Source organism: Anomaloglossus baeobatrachus, chromosome 7 (genome assembly GCF_048569485.1).
Source record: "Anomaloglossus baeobatrachus isolate aAnoBae1 chromosome 7, aAnoBae1.hap1, whole genome shotgun sequence".
Lineage (NCBI taxonomy): Eukaryota > Metazoa > Chordata > Amphibia > Anura > Aromobatidae > Anomaloglossus > Anomaloglossus baeobatrachus.
In genome coordinates this window covers 131,890,908-131,910,191 of record NC_134359.1, presented here as the reverse complement: position 1 = coordinate 131,910,191, position 19,284 = coordinate 131,890,908, and the positions used below count along the sequence as shown (strand labels likewise).

The 19,284-nt window shown below is 39.3% G+C and overlaps 1 protein-coding gene across 3 annotated transcripts in view; it reads right to left on the bottom strand.

Moving 5' to 3' along the window:
- ADAM23 (ADAM metallopeptidase domain 23) overlaps positions 1–19,284 on the bottom strand; it is a 414,934-nt gene that overhangs the window by 10,088 nt on the left and 385,562 nt on the right. Inside the window, exon 25 of one of the 3 annotated variants that reach the window (XM_075317713.1) lies at positions 10,786–10,876. The exons of the other annotated variants lie outside the window; for them this stretch is intronic. Within the exon in view, the coding sequence (XP_075173828.1) occupies positions 10,786–10,876 (91 nt within the window). The remainder of the gene's footprint in view (positions 1–10,785; positions 10,877–19,284) is intronic. 3 annotated transcript variants of the gene reach the window in all.

Below are 19,284 nucleotides of genomic sequence, written 5' to 3'. Positions count from 1 at the left end.
ATTCAGTTTGGTAGCACTTGGCATATGCACCACTACCGCCACCAGTTTCACATGCAAAACACAGAACAGTAGTATAAAGATATGCATATGCAGCCATGTGTCCTGTGACACACTTGTGAAGGTTCATTAATCCAAACAAAAAAGTGATTTTAAACAAACTTTTAAGACACAAGATAAAAGCAGGCAATTATAGATATATGTGAGCTGAAAAAGCACAAATGTGGCATACAAATATATATACTAATCTATATATATACATTTATAAGTAGAAAGATAAATGTTCCAGACGCTATACAATTAACTAATACTAGTTCATAGACACAGACAGCAACCTGGTCTACAAGAAACTCCAAAATCAAAAATTCTTGAATTTTGTTACACAGAATCATGTTTCTAGTATATGAGAAACGCCAATCTCTTCATGCTGTACATTGCCTATTTCTTCTATAACTCTCAAGACAATCCATGCTGTCTTTATTATTATTGCTTTGAAGAAAAGAATAACTAGCGCTGTTTAGAGTCTAGCAATGTCTTCCCACTGCGGCTCCAAACTTTGATGATCAGCTGCAGCGGTGATGACATGTCTACAGATATTGTAACCACTGCAGCCAGTCACTGAGCTTATGCCTTCTACATCAACATGTGACTGACTACCACAATTTATTATGAGTGCTGTAGACATTAGACATCACTGCTGCAGTCAATCAACAAAGATGGGAGAAGAGGTGCAGAGGTATCGAATAGAAACTCAGACGTACGGTAGAAGCAGTTCTAGGAACATTTGCTAGAATTGTCTATTTCCAGCTGTCATTATAGTGTTGCTTTTAAATCTCAACCACAGTAAAAATTACCATTATAAACTGAGCTAAATTAACTGTTGACTAAACAAAGTATGAGAGCCTAAAAGACTTAATCTTGGCCACTAATATCATGGCCATGTTTAGTGAACATAGCTGACCTGCTATGTGGTTTTATTTTTAATTATGGTTATTTGGAGAATATATTTTACTACTTTCCAATCATGTTCTATTGCTCTTCATTGGCTGATCTATTTTTTCCCTTAGGTTCTGTGCTGGTTTTTAATTGCTGAAGACTGAGTTTTTAAATCTGATGCTACTTTTACTTGTTTAACATGGTTGAAAAATGACACGTCTATTAGACAAGAGCAAAGTGACGAGATTCTAATTTGTCAATCACTTGAGCTTGGCAGGGAAATTTGATTTGCATTATTCAATGCAAATTAGATGTTCCTTATCATACTCTTGTGTCTCTTAGGACACTAGAGCAGCAGTCCCAAGGTTGGGGCTCAGCCGGTCTTCTCCAGTTCAGGAGAACCAATTGCTAAAATCGTAGCTGGTTGCCCAAGAAGTTCCCCTGACCCAATTTGGATGCAAATTCAATTAAAATATAGTACGGTGCAGAAAACCCTTTATGCACTGCAATAGTTAAAATAGCCACCTCTCTATTGGAGGACGTCAACGCGCTTGTCGCCAGCATTAGGCGCGAGCCTATCAGAGATCAGCAGCATGCATTTCATCGGCAGAAGCCGCCAGAATATCAGAAGCCGGTATCTGATGTCAGCGTGTATGTCGTTGGTGTATGTAGTCACTGCTAAGCGCCAGCCCATCCGTGCCACCAATTAAGCAAAAAGAGGATGCTGCTGGACTGCAGAGAGCTAAGAAGAATTTTTATTTTTTTTATTTTATTTCAGAATTTTATACATACGGGGACCAGGAGAAATGACATATGGGGACCAAGATGGGGATCTTATATGGGGGCCAGGATGGATAACATGGGGACCAAGAAGGATGACATATTGGGACCAAGATGGGGGGATTATATGAATACCAGGATGGGGAATTATATTGAGATAAGGCTGGATGACATATGAGGACCAAGATGGGGGATTATATGGGGACAAGGATGGGGGATTACATGGGAACCAGAATGGATAACATATGAGGACCAGAAACCTATTCAGCTTTGTAGGATTGTATGTGATTTTGTAATGTATTTTTGGTAATGATTGTTATATATGTAAAAAAGATTGTAATTGACATTTTTTTATGTTGTATATGCCTGTAATTGTGTTATTTTCCTTTAGCTAGTTTTTTTTTTTCACATATAGTATGTTTTTTATTTTCTAATTACTTTGTTGATTATATATGCACTCTATATGTCTAGCTGAGCACTCAGGCATTGACAAAGGACCATGAAAGTCAGACACATGTTGCCTTGCTCCTAGCCTATACTCTGTAGCTTTATAGTATTATTTGTATGTTTTTTATCCATGTAATAAAAGTTTATGGATTTTATTCTGGGACAAGTGCTGGTTTTTTTTTTTTGTTTGTTTGTTTTTTTTACCCACTAATCTAAGTGATATATTGTTGGATTCAGGTTCACTTTGCCTACAGCATGCTGCTCTCAGATGAGGTAGTAAAAACCTGCTGACATATTCCCTTTAAGAGTAAACCTTTATGGCCCGCCTCCTTGCCATTGGAGGCAAATATCATCTATAAACAATTTTGCATTGAACTACATGATCTATTTATAAACTGACTTAGATTTCCTGTATCAAGGTTTGTGGATTATGTATAACTATGGACAGTGACACAACCTCCGCAGAGGATACAACCACAACTGGATCTAGAGGGAAAGGGGGTATGTCGATGGCCAATACTTCATTCAAATGTGTCGGAATCTTCAGGATCAGGATACAGTTGAATAGAATACATTTTCCTCCTCCCTCTTCTACAAGTGTTGCAGCATTCACATACAGTATAACTCTGGGATGCTTCAGGTCTTTTTTCCTGCTTCCTTCAATCACTTACCAAGATCTGGTCAGAGATGTATGGACCTTGGGCCTATGGGACTCTAGTTACACCCTGATTATAGAATTTGATTTACAATTTAATGTATTTTTAAAAAGTATGTAGTCCCTTTAATATACCCAACTAAATAAATGGTTGTTTAGACAGTAACAGCTGCTATTATATTTATCAACCTTTGTAGGTCAAAATCTAATGTTTGTGACAACCCACCTTCCTCTCTCTGTTTATTGAGTGCAATATAACCCATTAAATGAAGAAATATGAATTCAGCCCTTGGTTCATTTCTTTTATGCTGCAATTTTCCAATACATTAACTTTGATAAACTCGATATGATCAGTTTTAGGGTTGATTATCAACTAGTGTATCAGTGTAAATGCTAATCTTTTTCAGTTATGCCTCAAATACACTCAGATGCCACAATGACAGGAAGTGGCAATATAGATAGAAAACACAAGGCGTGCGTAGATTGTTATCATGTATGCACTTTTGTAATTAGATGCCGCCTAGTCCATAATCCATCACAGGATTGTTGGTGTAATTTAGTTACTGGCATAATTTTGATGTTGAGGGTTTTAGGTATTAAAATTACTTACTGGGCAGTTAGACACAATTTTTGTCTCACTTATGGTTAACGGACTGCTGTGTCTAAAGCTCCCAACCTGACAGCAGTCATATGATTTAACAAAGTACGGTAACTTCTTCCCTGGAAAGTTCAGCATCCAGTGCAGTCTCCTGAATCTGTGTTTCTGCACATTTATAGCATGTAGAGTAGAGAATGCAGTGGGCGTGGTGATGGTATCAGGTGTGGTGATTGTATGGGTAAATGACATGTCTTACATGTTTTCTGTCAGCAGCCACTGATTGGCTACAGTAGTCTTCCAGCAAGGAGATTGAGGGACAACATTCTGGCACAATTGGCTAACAAAACAGCTTTTCATGACTTGGACCATATTTACTGTGAGTTTGAGTTTTAGGCATTCTCTACACCTTGTCTGACTAGGGCATAATCTCACTTGAGGGGCTCATGTTTTTTTTTTTATTTAAAGGGTCATGGCCTTGCATGTGACACCATGAGCCATAATTGTGCTGCAAATTTCTGCCACAGAGTACCTAAGCCATCAAATATGAGGTATAATGTTTAAGTACACAGGGTACACATACACCAGATGTATCAAATAGCAGAAACCATCTTGATAAATCTGGCACATTTTAAGACGGTCTAGTATAAGCTTGCACTATCTATGAATCAGACAGTATTATTCTTATTCCCCAAACTGTCCTCGTTAGACATTTCTCATAGTTCTCATTTCCGAAACTGACTGGGAACAAGAAAACATTTAATTCATACAAACATGTGTGACAGCCACCATTAAGGTCAGCTCTAAGGTACCATATCCAGTTGTGCTTCAGGCACACCTCTACTACACAGCCCTACTTTTAGTCCATATTTTAATATTTTTCATGGCTTCTTTGTTTTTCTTAGCAAGTTTAGCATTTACAGACTTAAATAAGTGCAATTTATCCTCTAACCTAAAGATATAGTAATACCCTAGGTTCCCTGTGTGAATCACAACAGACGTACATTGTGAGACTTCAGCCCGCAGCGAAAATAGGTAACAATTCCCCAAATATCATACAGAGAAGCTGTTGGGCTTCGTCATATGACCGCAACTTCTGCACCTCATATAGTAAATAACAAATATGTTTTATCTGTGAAGACAGCACTCATGTAAGGGGTTTTCCTATACCCCGTCATTTTTATAGTGAGGATATGACTATTGAGAATGAAGGGGATGCTGCGCATATTTAGCACAGCAGTACTTTCTACATTTTCCCTGCACAGTGGTGCATCCAGATTCCCTGATCTGCAAGGAACTGTAGCCAGACCTAATCAGTTGCATGAGACCATGCGACAAGTCCATGCAAACCGCTACCCTAAGCACCTGCTCTACCACCGCTGGATTCCCATCATTCTCAGGATTGGTGGGGGTTAAAGAGTTTCCACCATTATGCATCCCCTTCACTCTCAAAATTGTTGGGGGTCTCAGAGGTTGGATGTCCACTGATCCACAGATCATAAAATGATGGTTAGTGGGCATCATTTCATAAGATGGGCAAACCCCTTTAAAAAACACAATTACAGTACTGTGACAAAACTACTGCAACATATGAACATCCAGAGCGCTGGAAAGCCATGCACAATTAAAATTAAATATGTTTTGCAAAGTAACTTCATTTTTCCTCTTTGCTTTAGGACTAAACTATTTTGTTTTACAACTATTCTTAATGGTGAACATGAACATTTCTATATTAATCAAGACAAAGAAAACAGGATTGACTTACAACATAAGAAGTAGGAACAGCCCATATAGACAAGCATTATCAAGTACCTATACACCAATATAGCATAGTGGGTTTTTTCAAGCTTATAGCATAAGCAGCTGACAGATAAAAGCATACAGTAAGTAAGTATACCACAGTTAGTCCCTTCATCCGAAGTTCATTTTAGGTGTATTTTAATGTTCCCATTCCCTTGAATAATAACATGCACGTCAAGCTGTGTGCTAGGCCAGGCCAGTGATTGAGGTTCTGCTACAGCAAGTAATTAAAATTGGATTCATTTTATGTAGTGATCGGTGGAAAATAGAATTCAATTGTCTTTTTAAGCTGAATGAAAAATGACACTTTGGGTGCAAAGATAATAGCTCTCTAGCTCTTGGAGAAAAGTCCACTTATTTCAACCATATAGATTTTTCTTTACCTTGACTGACGGCTCGATATCTTTCAGAGTATATCATATAATTTATTTCAACTTGTAATAATGTTTAAATTAGGCTGATATGTTTCTTTCCTTATAAAACTGTTCCTCTTTTGAAGTTTAATATATTCTCTAACATTGAGATCGCAAAGTCAAAACTTTATGTCATTTTCATGTGGTCGTAAGCTTTGTTTTACTAGAGGGAAAGACGTCCTTAAGTCATGAGCCCCCACCCTGTCATTTTGGAATTACTCGTGTTCAATGTTTATAACTAGAACAGATCAGTATCAATAATCAGCTCCAAAGGTTCCTGGGCTACCACTCATCTCAACCAAAGGAAAAATCTTATTGTTTCTGAATTTATGTCAACAAAATGTATTATTGTATGATGAAATGTTGTCCAACTTTCTAATATATTTTGTGTTAAAGAGAACCAACCACCAGGATTTTCCTATATAATCAAAAGCCAGTGCTATCATGTTGATTCTAAACATACCTTTAGTTGTGAGATCAGATGTATACTTTCTGAAATACAAGCAAGTAAAATTTAGGAAATGTACTGTTATTTGATTGATAACAGCTACAAAATATCTAATAGGTGGGTTGGGTTTTGCTAGCTATTCTTGCCCCTGGCTGCCTGCCTGTCCTTCCTCCCCTTGTCTCTGTTATTACAGGGGGAAGAAGGATGGAGGAAAGACAAGGGGGAAGTAAGGACAGGCAGGCAGACATGGGTAGAAATAACTATCAAAACCCGACCTATATATTACATATTCCGTTGCACCTCTCATCAAATAACAGTGCATTTCACAATATTTACTTGCTTATATTTGAGAAAGTATACATCCGATCTCACAACTAAAGATATCTATAGGAACAGCATGATAGCGCCAGTATAGCACTGGCTTTAATTTATGTATGAAAATCCTGGTGGTTGGTCCTCTTTAGCATCAAAACTAGAGCGCACATGACGCCTGCAGGGACTCACTGGGCTCAGCAGTCCTGACTATGCAGACAGCAGACACAGATCAGCTCAGTGATTGGCTGCAGCAGTCACTTGTGCTGTAGTCATATCGTCACCACTGCAACCTGTCAACAACAGTCTGTGCACAACAGGAGCAGCAACTAAAGAGGTGCGAATAGGGTGCGAATAGGGTGAATACAGCTGCACTTCTGCTTCTCGATAACTTAAATTCTATGGCCTTAAGAAAATTGAAAGAGGAATACCCCTTTAAATAAAAAAAATAGTTTTCTTTCTTATTATATACAAAGTGTCCTACACAAAAAATGCATACTGTGCACCATGCTACTTTTTTGCATTACTTTTCGATGTGATGTGTCAATTAGGTGCTGCTCACATCAGCTGTATTTTTCCACTTGGCCGATTGATACAAATGCGTTTCAGCTCAATTCACCTCCAATGGAGTTGCGGTAGGATGCGATCACATGCACCGCATGTGACCGCATGTTGCCGCGATTCCATAGGAAATTAATGAAGCTGAAACGCATTTGTACCGGATCCGGCCCTGCGGCAAAATACTGCTGATGTGAGCGCGGCCTTACTGGGCTGTTTGGTTCAGTTTTAATAAAATCCCTGCTTTGTCTGATGTAGTGGTGGCCAAGCTAAGAGTTCTGACCTGTGTATAACCACGCCCACACCTCTGACTGGCAGCTCCCTGTCTACACTGTACATTGTCAGAAACCTGCCAATCAGGGTGGGGTGGGGTTAAACAGATCAACCTGACTGTCATGCACATAAGACCTAGTATTCTAATGATAATCTCCCACAAGTAAGTGAAACATCTCTGTAATCGGGCTATTTTCCCTCACATTATGCTTCTCCTATATTAGATCTGCCTCTCCACCAACTTTTCAAAAGGTGCAATACTGGCTTAAAACAGAATGATATTTTTTTGCACAAAAACACAGAGTAACATAATTTGTTAACTATTAACACCAGAGAACTGTCCAAAAAGTTTTGATGAATCCCCTACTTAAGTCTTTATAGTTGTGAGAGATGAGAGTTGCCCAGGAACCATTATTGTGTGACACAAGATCAGAAAGAAGATTCATCTTCTGTAATCTACACATGATGACACCAGCCCAGTCCTGGAAAAACTCACTTAATATTTGTGACCAGGTTTCAGTAATTCATTTAAATTTGCACTTGCCTTTTCCAACTTCATTAAGTAGTGAGATAATGTGATCGGCTTGTATGATAACATCAGTTTTCCTGGATTTCTTTTCACATTAGCGTATGAGGCTGGAGCATAAATTGAATTAGTGTGTATGAGAATAAAGGTATAGACTAAGCAGCTATAGCTTTATGTGGTGTCAGGAAAACTGGTGGCTTTAAAGGAAAGTCATTATAGGGAAGACATTATTCTAGATTAATACCTGTTAACATACTTTTCATTATATCAGACATGAGGAATTTTATAAATGTGTATTTTTTAACACGAGCTTGATAAAATACTAAAAAAGGCAAATCTACAACCTAGAAACATCATTTTCATTCCATTTAGGAATGCATGGGTTAAATAAATCTGCATTGATTTAATTTGTGTCAAGAATTGTTTGATTTTAAAATACAAATATTGAACAACAAAGCAATGTTATGTTACAGATATCTGTTCTCAAACTCTGTTACAATGGTTTGCAATGTACATTATGTGCTTCCCCTGTTTGATCATATTCTGTAATTAAAGGGAACTTGCCAAGTCCCCAAACTATATTAACTTTTAGATGTACGGTTATTCTGCAGGTTAATAGCATTACAAATCTGCTCGTCTGCCGCACGGAAAGTCATCCTACCAGGAGGAAATAAAAGTTAACCCTGCCAGCAGCCTCCGGCTTACAGTCAGAGAGCTGCAGCTGGCGCGACGTCAGTCATTGCTCAGTACATAGTGAGTGGCGGCTATAAGCACACTCCGGCACTAACTGATCACCGGCTCTGCATTGAGTGGTTATAATTGCTGCTCATTGTGTACTGAGTGGTGATTGAAACTACTCTGATCATTCGCCTCTATGACTGAAAGCCAGAGGCTGCTGGGAGCAATAAAGTTCATTTCCTCCAGGTAGCCAGAGTCTCTGAGTCTCAGAGGCGACTGCAAGGCTTTAGAACGCAGATTAACTCCATATCTGCAGGTTAATAACGTTTGCAGACATAACAGGTTCCCTTTAAGCTATATTTATGGCTTAAGTAGGGGTTTGTTATTGGTAGTGTTCCTAATTTGAGTTTTGTAGTGTTTTATGAACATTATGTCATTAGCTTGCTGTGGAGTCCACCAATGGTCTACGCTTATGCAGGACACCTCATATCTATTGGCATGCTAATATTATTGTTATAAATTATAGAAAACAGTTGGTGTAAAGATTTCTCTCCTCTATAAGGGAAGAAGTTTCAGTATGTGTTGGGCTTTACACAATGGAGTATATCACAAAATAAATCAGTTGAAGTAGTTGGCATAATGAACCCTGCTTAAAGCACCACTCCAGTGTTTTGGTTTTTTTAAATTGCCCCACTGCAGTAGTGTGTTAAATGTAAGTCCCATGCCCCCCTGTCTTATACTCATCTTCTAGTGGCTTTACCCTCAATCACTGCAACTCCATCGTGCTTCGGTGATTTGTGACCTGCTGGAAGCTCCATTGTTTCATGGAGCGCGCCGGATATCACAACTCGATACATCGCTATGATAACCTCATTCTAGCTCCCACAGAGTTGCATTGAGAGCTTGAGATGTAACTTCTGACTTCCGGCCAGTCAGAAGTTACGGACACAAGATGGCACTGCAGGACTGGAGTGGCATCAGCAACAGGTGAGAACACCGGAAGGTGAATGTGACTGGGGCAGGGGGCTTAAATTTAAATGACCACTCCAGCACTAAAGAAAAGAAATATTGCTGAAGTGATGTTTTAACAAAAAGTATTTATATTTTGTAGTTTTATAGCTGTATTACATCCAATTTCTTCTGCAGGCCAAATCACTTTGGCCCTGATTCATTAAGATGGGCGTTGCACACGCCAGTCTAAATGACAGGGGACCTCTGGAGTAAAATAGACCTAATAATACATTAGAAGGTTCACGTCACTTAAATTATGTAAATGTTATGGTTGACGTGAGCCTGTGCTAGAAGTGTCACTGACTGGAGTATGTTTCTAGCAAAATTAATGCTATCAAGTGATTTTTTTTTTATGAATTAGATGCTCTGACCATTTTAGCAAAAGATGGCAGGGACTGGCAACAAAATGCCATAAGTTACAAAACTTGTGCCACATTTTTTATCTGTTTTATGTCAGGAAACTGGTGAAAACACCTTCATGAACTGGGCCTTTATGTGACATGCATAATTGTTCTCAGTAGTGATAATTGAGCACTAAGATGCTGTAGTCCTTGATACTCGAAACGAGCAGATCGGACGCTCGATGGGCTCAAATCAGTTACTGAGTATAATGGAAGTCAATGGGAAACATGAGCATTTTTCTGGAAAGTCTTCAGCAAAAATGCTTGAGTTTCCCATTGACTTTCATTATACTCGGTACATGGTTCAAGCTAGTCTGAGCGTCTGACTTGCTTGTTTTGAGCACTGAGCACTCGAGCATCTCAGTGGTCGCTCATCACTGGTTCCCAGTTAAGGTGTAATCCACATAATATGCAGGATTGTTGATGTTACATACCTAATGAGGCACTGGGGCAGGTCTACTAAAACCATCTAAATATAATAATAGATGGTTTTACAATGTGTCAAATTTCTCACACGGTTTCATGCTGTTTGAAAAATTTGGCGCACTTTTAGACTGCCTAGTGTAACCTTACACCATTAGCTCACTTAACTGGTGCGAGAAGCTTCCCCATTATGTTGGCAAGCACGTAGAGCTAACGTTTTTTTAAATTTCTGGATAACTGATCAGTTGATTGTTCCTGAAAATTCAACAGTCAAATTTGACTTTACCGGCCAACACCAAATCACAAATGTAATAAAAGGGAGCTCAGACTCTAATAAGAAGCACCCTAAAAATCTTTCCTTTTCACCTATCTTGTCACCCAAGTGGCATTCATTTCTGCATTCTTGTGGTTTAATTAACATTTCAAATTAGTGAAATACCAGAATCATGTAGCAGAAACTCAAAAGAGATATACAGTAAGCAGAAAGAGTTATGGCATTGCCACTGAAGAGAAGACATGCGTTGTTCCTTACTTAAAGCCCCATCCAGTCCCCCCAAGGACAATAGCTGCTACCAGGATGGCACCAGCGATGGACCCTATTATAAGGTTGGTAGCACTAGGACCTGCGATAAAGGATTATGGGAAGAAAAACATAAGAACCAACCACAAAAGGCAAATCATTTTGTGTTCTAATCTACGAAATACACACAGATTAATCTCTATTAATCTCTCCTTTTACCTCATCGAGTAAATGAGGATTTTTTTTATTCATTTGCTACACTGGCCTCATTCCATTAAGCTTTTAACTGCTAACCATTTAACAGCACATTATTTTGCAATAAAATAGTTTAGGGGAATTTTATCCAATAAGGTTTAGTGTTTTAGTAATAGGATATTGAAGGGCAATACAATTTTGTTTTCTGCATTTCCTTTTTATTGTTTTCTTCACACCTTTTACATATTTTTAAATGAAATATGATATGACTGTTTACGGTTTCCTTGTCCAGGAAGAAGAGAACACATTATTATTCAAAAAAAATAAGATCAAATAATGAATATTATTTTTCTGCTCATGTAAAGCTATGAATCTAAATCATAACAATTAAATTGCCCTATCTGTAGAAACTCTGGTAATGCTATTTATACTTTACTTTATATCATTCTAACAAGGGTTTTCAGGTCCATCAGACTCTTCTGGACATCAAAGCAATTTATTTACATGAACCATCAAACGATGATGCGCAGTCAGCAAGCAAAAAATAAAAGAGGTGGTGCATAAGAGATCCTTCTGGGTAATTATCTTTAAACAGCATAGAGAATACTTGAAAACTGAAGGGTCCTTAAAATAATCATCTCATAGTCTCACTTTGGCATTTCCAGAACCTCGCCACTTTGTCTTCACTTCTATAACTCACAGCTTGCTTGTGCAGATCATTGTCGGATTCCTTATGTAGACAGATTTAATGCAGTACAAAATGTTGGTAAGTGGAATCTCAGACTAAATGTAACATTTTATTTTCCTGCCAGTTGATGTAATTCAGTTGAAATTCTATACAGAGCCAGCAACATCACTAAATCCAGACACGCTACATGTCTTATCTGGATCACTACCTTGTTTCCCCAAAAATAAGACAGGGTTTTATGTTATTTATTACTCTAAAAGATGCGTTCTGGCACATTTTCTGAAGATGTGTTATATTTTACCATGAACAACAATCCACATTTATTCTTGAACAAAATAAAATCAACACTTAGTCAATGTAATTATGTCATCACATTGTGGAACATCAACATTTTGTATTAAGCCTATTACTGGTTCAGATGTAAATTTTCTTATCTGATCTGCTATTCTCATGGTTCATAACCAGTCCTATAGTAGTGGGTACAAACCATATTTACAAAGGTTTACATTACCTGCTTAAATTTATTATTCTCTACGCACTACTCAGTTTAGCCCCAAAAGATATTGGTGGATTTCCTGATGAAGAAGTGGGGTTACACTTCGAAATGCATTGAATTAAACCACCTTGTATTTTACTTCTCCTGGATGTGTGTCGTATCCCCAGCAGCGCAGTAACGGTTCCACATTTACAGTGTTCCCGAGTGATCTTTACCCCCAAAAGAAAGTAGATACCCCCTAAAAGAATCACACCATTCACACAAATGAATGGACTCTCACATACAAATCTGCACTGCGCCGCTGTCAGGTCCACCTGCGTCCTACAGAAATTGGCTCCGCCTGGTAACTGGAAGCAGTATCACTCATACGGAGCAGTACTGGTACCTGGTACTGGTACTGTTGTTGAGAGCTGTAGTGCAATACAGCTGGAATGGCGAGGGACCTTACCGTGATGCAGATCTCTCTATGAGAGCCCAACCACCATCGGCACTTGCCAACTGCAATTGTTTAGGGTCTGGTGAGTGTGTTATTTTTTTTTTGGGGGGGGGGGTTGCTTTCTTTGATGAAGAGTTCTGCTGTAGCCTTTAACTTTTTTAGCTGCATGGACACTTCCTTATGGAACCGCAACTAGGGCTTATTTTTGGAGTAGGGCTTATATTTTTGGCATACTCAAAAAACTCCCCCAAAATCCTACTAGGGCTTATTTTAGGGGTAGGTGTTATTTTCAGGGAAACAGGGTATTACATTACGGCCCCCTTCAAACATCTGTGTTTCTCATATGTGTGGTGTCCTTTTTCACACGTACCGGAGACACCTTCACATGAATCTTCATTAAAATCTATGCGGATCTTCACACCTCCATGTTTTCACGTGGACCGTACGTGTCCATATGATCCACACGGAGAGATGCTTGTTTTTTACCGGCAGTGCAGCACATGGATGACATCCGTGTGAAATCCATGCTTAACATTGCAAAATATAGGATAATAATTGCTATTTCATTCTTCCTTTAAGCCACACTGGAAAAACACGGATGTCACACGGATGTCACACACCTATACATGGATGGCCACAAGGATGAACAAAATGGACTGTGCAACAAGTGTGTTTTTTTAAATGGCCATGGGGGGGGTCTAAAACATATTAAAAATACACCACTGATTTGTTTTTCAGACCCCTAAAAAATGATGTTTTACTATCTAATTGGAATGGGAAAAAAACATGAGAGTCCCTTTTTTGATAAACCTTATACTTTCTTGAGTGTTTTATGTGAAGGATACAAACTTTCACAAGTCCGCTTCAAAAAGAGACAGGCTCTTCACCTATTCTATAAGGGTACTTTCACACATCCGGATTTTTGCTCTGCGGCACAATACGGCGTTCTGCAGAAAAACCGCAACCGGCTTTTGTAACGCCGATTGCGGTTTTTTTTGCATTGACTTACATTAGTGCCGCATTGTGCCGTAGGGGCTTGCGTTCGGTCCGGTTTTTGCCGCATGCGGCAGATTTAGCCGATGCGGCGGCCGGATCGAACGTACCCTGCAACGTTTTTTGCTCCGGCAAAAAACACTGCATCGCGCCGCATCCGGCCGCTGCGGCGCATTTTTCAATGCATCCCTATGGAGGCCGGATGCGGCGCGATGCGGAAAAAAACGCATCCGGTCGCCGCATGCGGTATTTTCCACTGCGCATGCTCAGTAGCATGCCGCAACCGGAAAAAACCGGACCGGCCGCATGTAAAAACGTATGCAAAGGATGCGGTGTTTTCACCGCATCCGTTGCATAGTTTTCACAGCCGGATTGAGCCGCAGGGCTCAAACCGGATGTGTGAAAGTAGCCTTAACCTCCAAACTAAAATCCCCACAAAAGGGCAAGACGAGATGCTACTCCTCTTGGACCTCAACTCCAGACTTACTCAGCTGGATAAAGAACCTTTTTGTGTGACAAGCTTTTTTTCCCCCCTGTAGCCATCTTTTTTTACTTTAATTTTTTATATGCTAAGAAGAATGTCTGATATTAAAAATGTAGACCTACTACCATGCCTAATGAGAAATGCACACATAGAGAGAGATCGGTCAGCCTAGCTGCGTGGCCAGGGACATACTGGGGGGACATACCTCCATGACTAGTATCCTCATCCTCTGCCTTGTTTTAAATATGTTCTTGTAAAATGCCTTAACACTTCAGAGTAAATCATACAGGTTTCTGGTAAGAGAGACGGTCTCTGACGCAGGCTGCCTGTAGTTCAGGCAGTATGAATCAAGTGACAGCTGCCCTTTAATTATGGTATAGTAAACAATGGTAAACTATCCCTAAGTATATTGGACAGAATTATTGTATAATGTGATAATAATTAGTACAGCCATTGAAAAACATGGATATGTTGGAAACAGTAGAATTGAATACTCATAAGGCGAACATGCAAATAGGTGTTAAAATAAAGGCAGGCTTTCTGTGTCCAGAGAAGTCTTATAGTACTTACCTGATGAAAACTCATTTGGTACACACCATTATAATATCTGCTCAAAATAACAGTTCAGTGTTTGCAAAACTCAATACTTATTACTCAAACCTGTAGTTCATTCTATGATATTTAACACTGATAGTTTGTTTTATTTGCTGCAGCCCACTAACGTATTCCCCATATCAGACTCTACACAATGACAAGATCACTACATCTGCAACAGATTACAAAACTCAAACTACACAAATATATGTAACACAGCATCTAGAAAGGCTACACGAAACAAAAAAGGATACCATTAACAATTACTGCAAAGTGAATTCACATAAATACAGAGTACACTAGATCATGGCAACAGGACTTATATATAACAGGATAAAAATATATAACAATGAACTTTGTCACCATTATTGACATAGCTAATTTGGTAATATTATTTGGTTGACAATGAGAAAAGTTGTTGCCTTTCCTACATGTGCATACCTTATGGCTAGACGTGATTATTTCTATGGTGAGAATAAGAGCAACTTTTGTGCTGTTCATCTTATTGAAGTGATACACAGCAAAATTCTGATGTTGAATGGTCCACAATATACTGAGCCTGCCAATAAATGTCCACCTTTATGAACAACGTAAAGAAGACCTATTGAGGACCTTGAAAACACAATGATGTAGAGGGGGATCAAAATATAAAATCTTTCTCAAAAACACTGTATATTAATAGGAAAACTTAAAAGGGTGGTTCACCCATATTTTTTATTTTCTAGATCGATATTATATTGAGAAACAATGTTTCTCTCAAATACCTTATGCTGGCAATAGTGCCTATGAGAGGCGCTATTGCAGACCGCTGTTCCCCGCTCCGTGAGCCCTGGGCTCCGTGACTAGAGATTCGGTGACATCACGTCAAGTTCCAGACACATCCCATCTGTGCGGCCGGCCGCAGTCTTCCGAGTCACTGAGCTGTGGGCGGTGTTTCACCGCTTGTCACAGCCCAGAGTATCTCCTGCTTGCAGCGCTCTGCTGTGAGGGAGGAGGGAGCAGATGGGCAGTGATGAGCGGTGAAACACCACCCACAGCCCATCATTCACAGACACTGCAGCCGGCCCTGGTGTCAGGAACTTAATGTGACATCACCGGATCCCCGAGGTCATGGAGGCCGGGTGTCACAGAGCGGGGAACAGCGGTCTGCAATAGCGCCTCTCACAGGCACTATTGCCAACACAAGGAATTTGAGAGAAACATTGTTTCTCAATATAATATCGATCTAAAAAATAAAAAATATTTGTGAACCACCCCTTTAAATAGGGAAATATTCAATGATAATAGCTCTGGCTGGTAGGGGCTGTCTCAATATTTGACAGTGTTCCTGCTTGTCAGCTGGGAAATACCACTGGGTGGGGTAAAATGTGTGTGTGCAGCACGGAAAAACACAGAATATTCTGTTATCTTTATATACAAGGGAGGTGTTATTGTCATATATAGGAAGATGTTGTTATTGTCATACATCAGTGATACTATTAACCACTTCCGCCATGGCCTTTTTCCGTTTTTGCGTTTTTTCTTCCCCTTCTAACAAGAGCCATAACTTTTTATTTTCTGTTAATGGAGATGTATGAGGGTTTGTTTTTTGCAGGACGAGTCATAATTTTGAATGACATCATTGACATCATTGATTGTGCTACATAGAACAAAAAATTCCAAGTGCTGCGAAATTGCAAAAAAAGTTGAATTTCACAGTTGTTTTTGGGTTTTCAATTTACCATGTTCACTATATGGTAAAACTGACCTGGCAGTATGATTCCCTAGGTCAGTAGGAGTATATGTATAATTTTCTTTTACTTAAGTGGAGAAAAATCTCTGAAATTTGTAAATAAATAGCGATTTTGGCACCCTTTTCGGAGACTTGTAATGTTCTCATTATTGGGTGGTCTGGGGTTGTGTGAGGGCTTATTTTTTGCACCCTTAGATGATGATTTTAATTGTACCATTTTGGTGTAGATACGTTTTGATCGCCTCTTATTGCAATGTAATAATGTAAATGTAGTTCTGGAGTTTTGATTTTTTTTATCATTACACCCTTTAACAATCACATTAATGTATTTCATATTTTGATAAATCTGGCATTTCTGAACGTGGTGACACTAAATATGTCTATTTTTACTTTTTTATTGTTTTACTCTCAATGTGTATTTTTACTTTTTTATTAATTGCTTTATTCTCAAAGGGGGGTGATTTGAACTGTTTTGTTTTTTATTTTTTTCCATATTTTGAAAAATGTATTTTTCCACTTTTTAAAGTTTTTTAATCCCCCCCCCACACACACTTTGGAGACTTGAAGCTGCGATTGCCTGATTGGTTGTGCTGTACAAAGCAGTACATTAGCACTGTTCTGTACAGCAGATATGATGACTTCCTATGAACGCCGGCACACAATATTACACTCACAAATTTACCTATGTTTCTACAAAATAATATATTACATCAGCATACCCTGAGCAAGTTATGAAACACGTGTCGGGGTCTGCAGCAGGCAAGCAGGTTACTTAGACCACATAGACCAGCCAGTAAGGTACAGACCAGCCAGTAAGGTACATACCCCTTCTCTTATTGATGTGTAATGGGGCATTGATTTTGATCACTAGTAGCTATATTTGACTGGGCTCGGCCTTATACTGTCTTTCTTTCTTGCACATGTTCCACATAGATTATACAGGATACTCTTCACTGTAGTTTCTGCACAAGTCATAATTCTTTAGCACTTTATTTGTATGCCCTGCTATGATTTCTAAATTCTGATGTGGATTTTGAAGTTCAGTCTAATTTAGCACTGTCACTTGTTCTTGTCCTGCTGCTATTCTAGGAATATCTGTCTTTTATTGTATTTTTGTATATGTGTTTTTATAATCAATGGTGAGATACTTCCTTTGTCTGTACATAGTGAAACAAGTGAATAATGCAACTACTGATTCATTGTAAAGTGCTGGGGAATATTTTGGCGCTGTATAAATATAATTTATTATTATTGTTATTATGTTGGGGGGAAAAGTGGTTAACAACTGCAAAGGGGCCCACCGTAGGATTCTCCTGTTCTCCTGTAGACCAGTACAAGCCTGTTAGTAACAGCAGAGTAGAAAAAGCAGATCCAAACCCATCACAGCTTCCCTAAGGCCATGTGTGCATGTTGCGTTCAGTAACTTGCAGAAATGAACGCATCCTCTGGTAGAATTTGTCATTGTCAAATTTGGTTTTAACCACATAAACGCAGGAAATACGCATGCGTTTTTATAGCGTTTTTGACGCGTTTTGATTGCGTTTTACATGAATTTTCATTGCTTAAATTGAGATGCGTGTTCAATACAAATACACAACTAAATAAAATTTGAACATTCAAACATTAGGAAAAAAATGAAAGAAAAAAAAAAATAACCTTTAAATCAAACACTATAATGATAATTTACCGAAAAGGATTAATGAGATTTAATAATTATGTTCAAAATAAAGTAAAAGTATTGTTTGACTCATTTTTTAAAGTCGGAATGGATGTGAGGGCAAATGGAAACCTCTTGACCTCACTATAATGCCAAAAACGCACGCTTTGATTTTGACAAAAAAGCATGCGTTTAGCATCAAAAAAGCATGTAAAATGCTAGGATTTTGATTCTTTGTGCGTTTTGATAATTCTCATTGACTTTAATATTAGCAAAACGCTGCCAAAATGGCAAAAACAATTGACATGTTGCTTCTTCAAACGCAGAGATTTTGACAGATTTTTAACACCAAAACCGCTGCATTTTTAAAAACATCGTGCGCACAAGAAAGCCATATTTTCCATAGACTTTGCCTGGATAATCAAAATGCATGCAATTTTGCATTAAAACGCTGCTGCTCAAAATGCTGCGGAAATGCATGAAAAAACGCAACGTGCGCACATGGCCTTAGTGTGCTCTGACAATGGCTGACAAGAATAATTGACCTTTATACCAGTGGTTCCCAAACTCCTCACGACCCCCAACAGGTCATGTTTTCAGGATTTCCTTAAGGCCTGTGACACACATCCGTGCCGCCAGCACGTGTTTGTCATTTTTTACACGTACCGGCGGCACGGAGACACGTACAGCAATGCTACCCTATGGTAGCAGGCACACACATGTAAAACCACACGGAACGTGTGTCCGTGTGCGTTTGTACGTGTGTGCGTTTTTCAAAGCGCTGACATGTCAGTGTTTTCTCCGGCAGCACGGGTGTCACACGGCCCGCACCCGTACTACACGGGTGTAGTGTGGATGCGGTCCCGTGTGACACGCGCGGAGAAAACACACGTGTCAGAGAAAAAAAAAAAAAACATTTACTCACCTTCTACAGCCCTCCTGTCTCTGCCGCTGCTGCCTCTTGCTGCCGACCGCCGCTCAGTAATCTCATAGAATATTCACTTCACTGCCTGGCAGCAGCGGGGAGACGGGAGGGCTGGAGACTGAGGATCAGCACCACGGACAGCAGCGCGGACAGCAGGAAGGACCAGGTGAGTATGATAATTACCGGTTCTACGTGTGCTATCGCGGATAGCGCACGTAGAATACACGTGTCCTGCACGTACCAGAGACACGTACTTACCTGCACGCAACACGCAGGGGAAATACGTGTCTCTCGGCACGTGCGTGAATTAC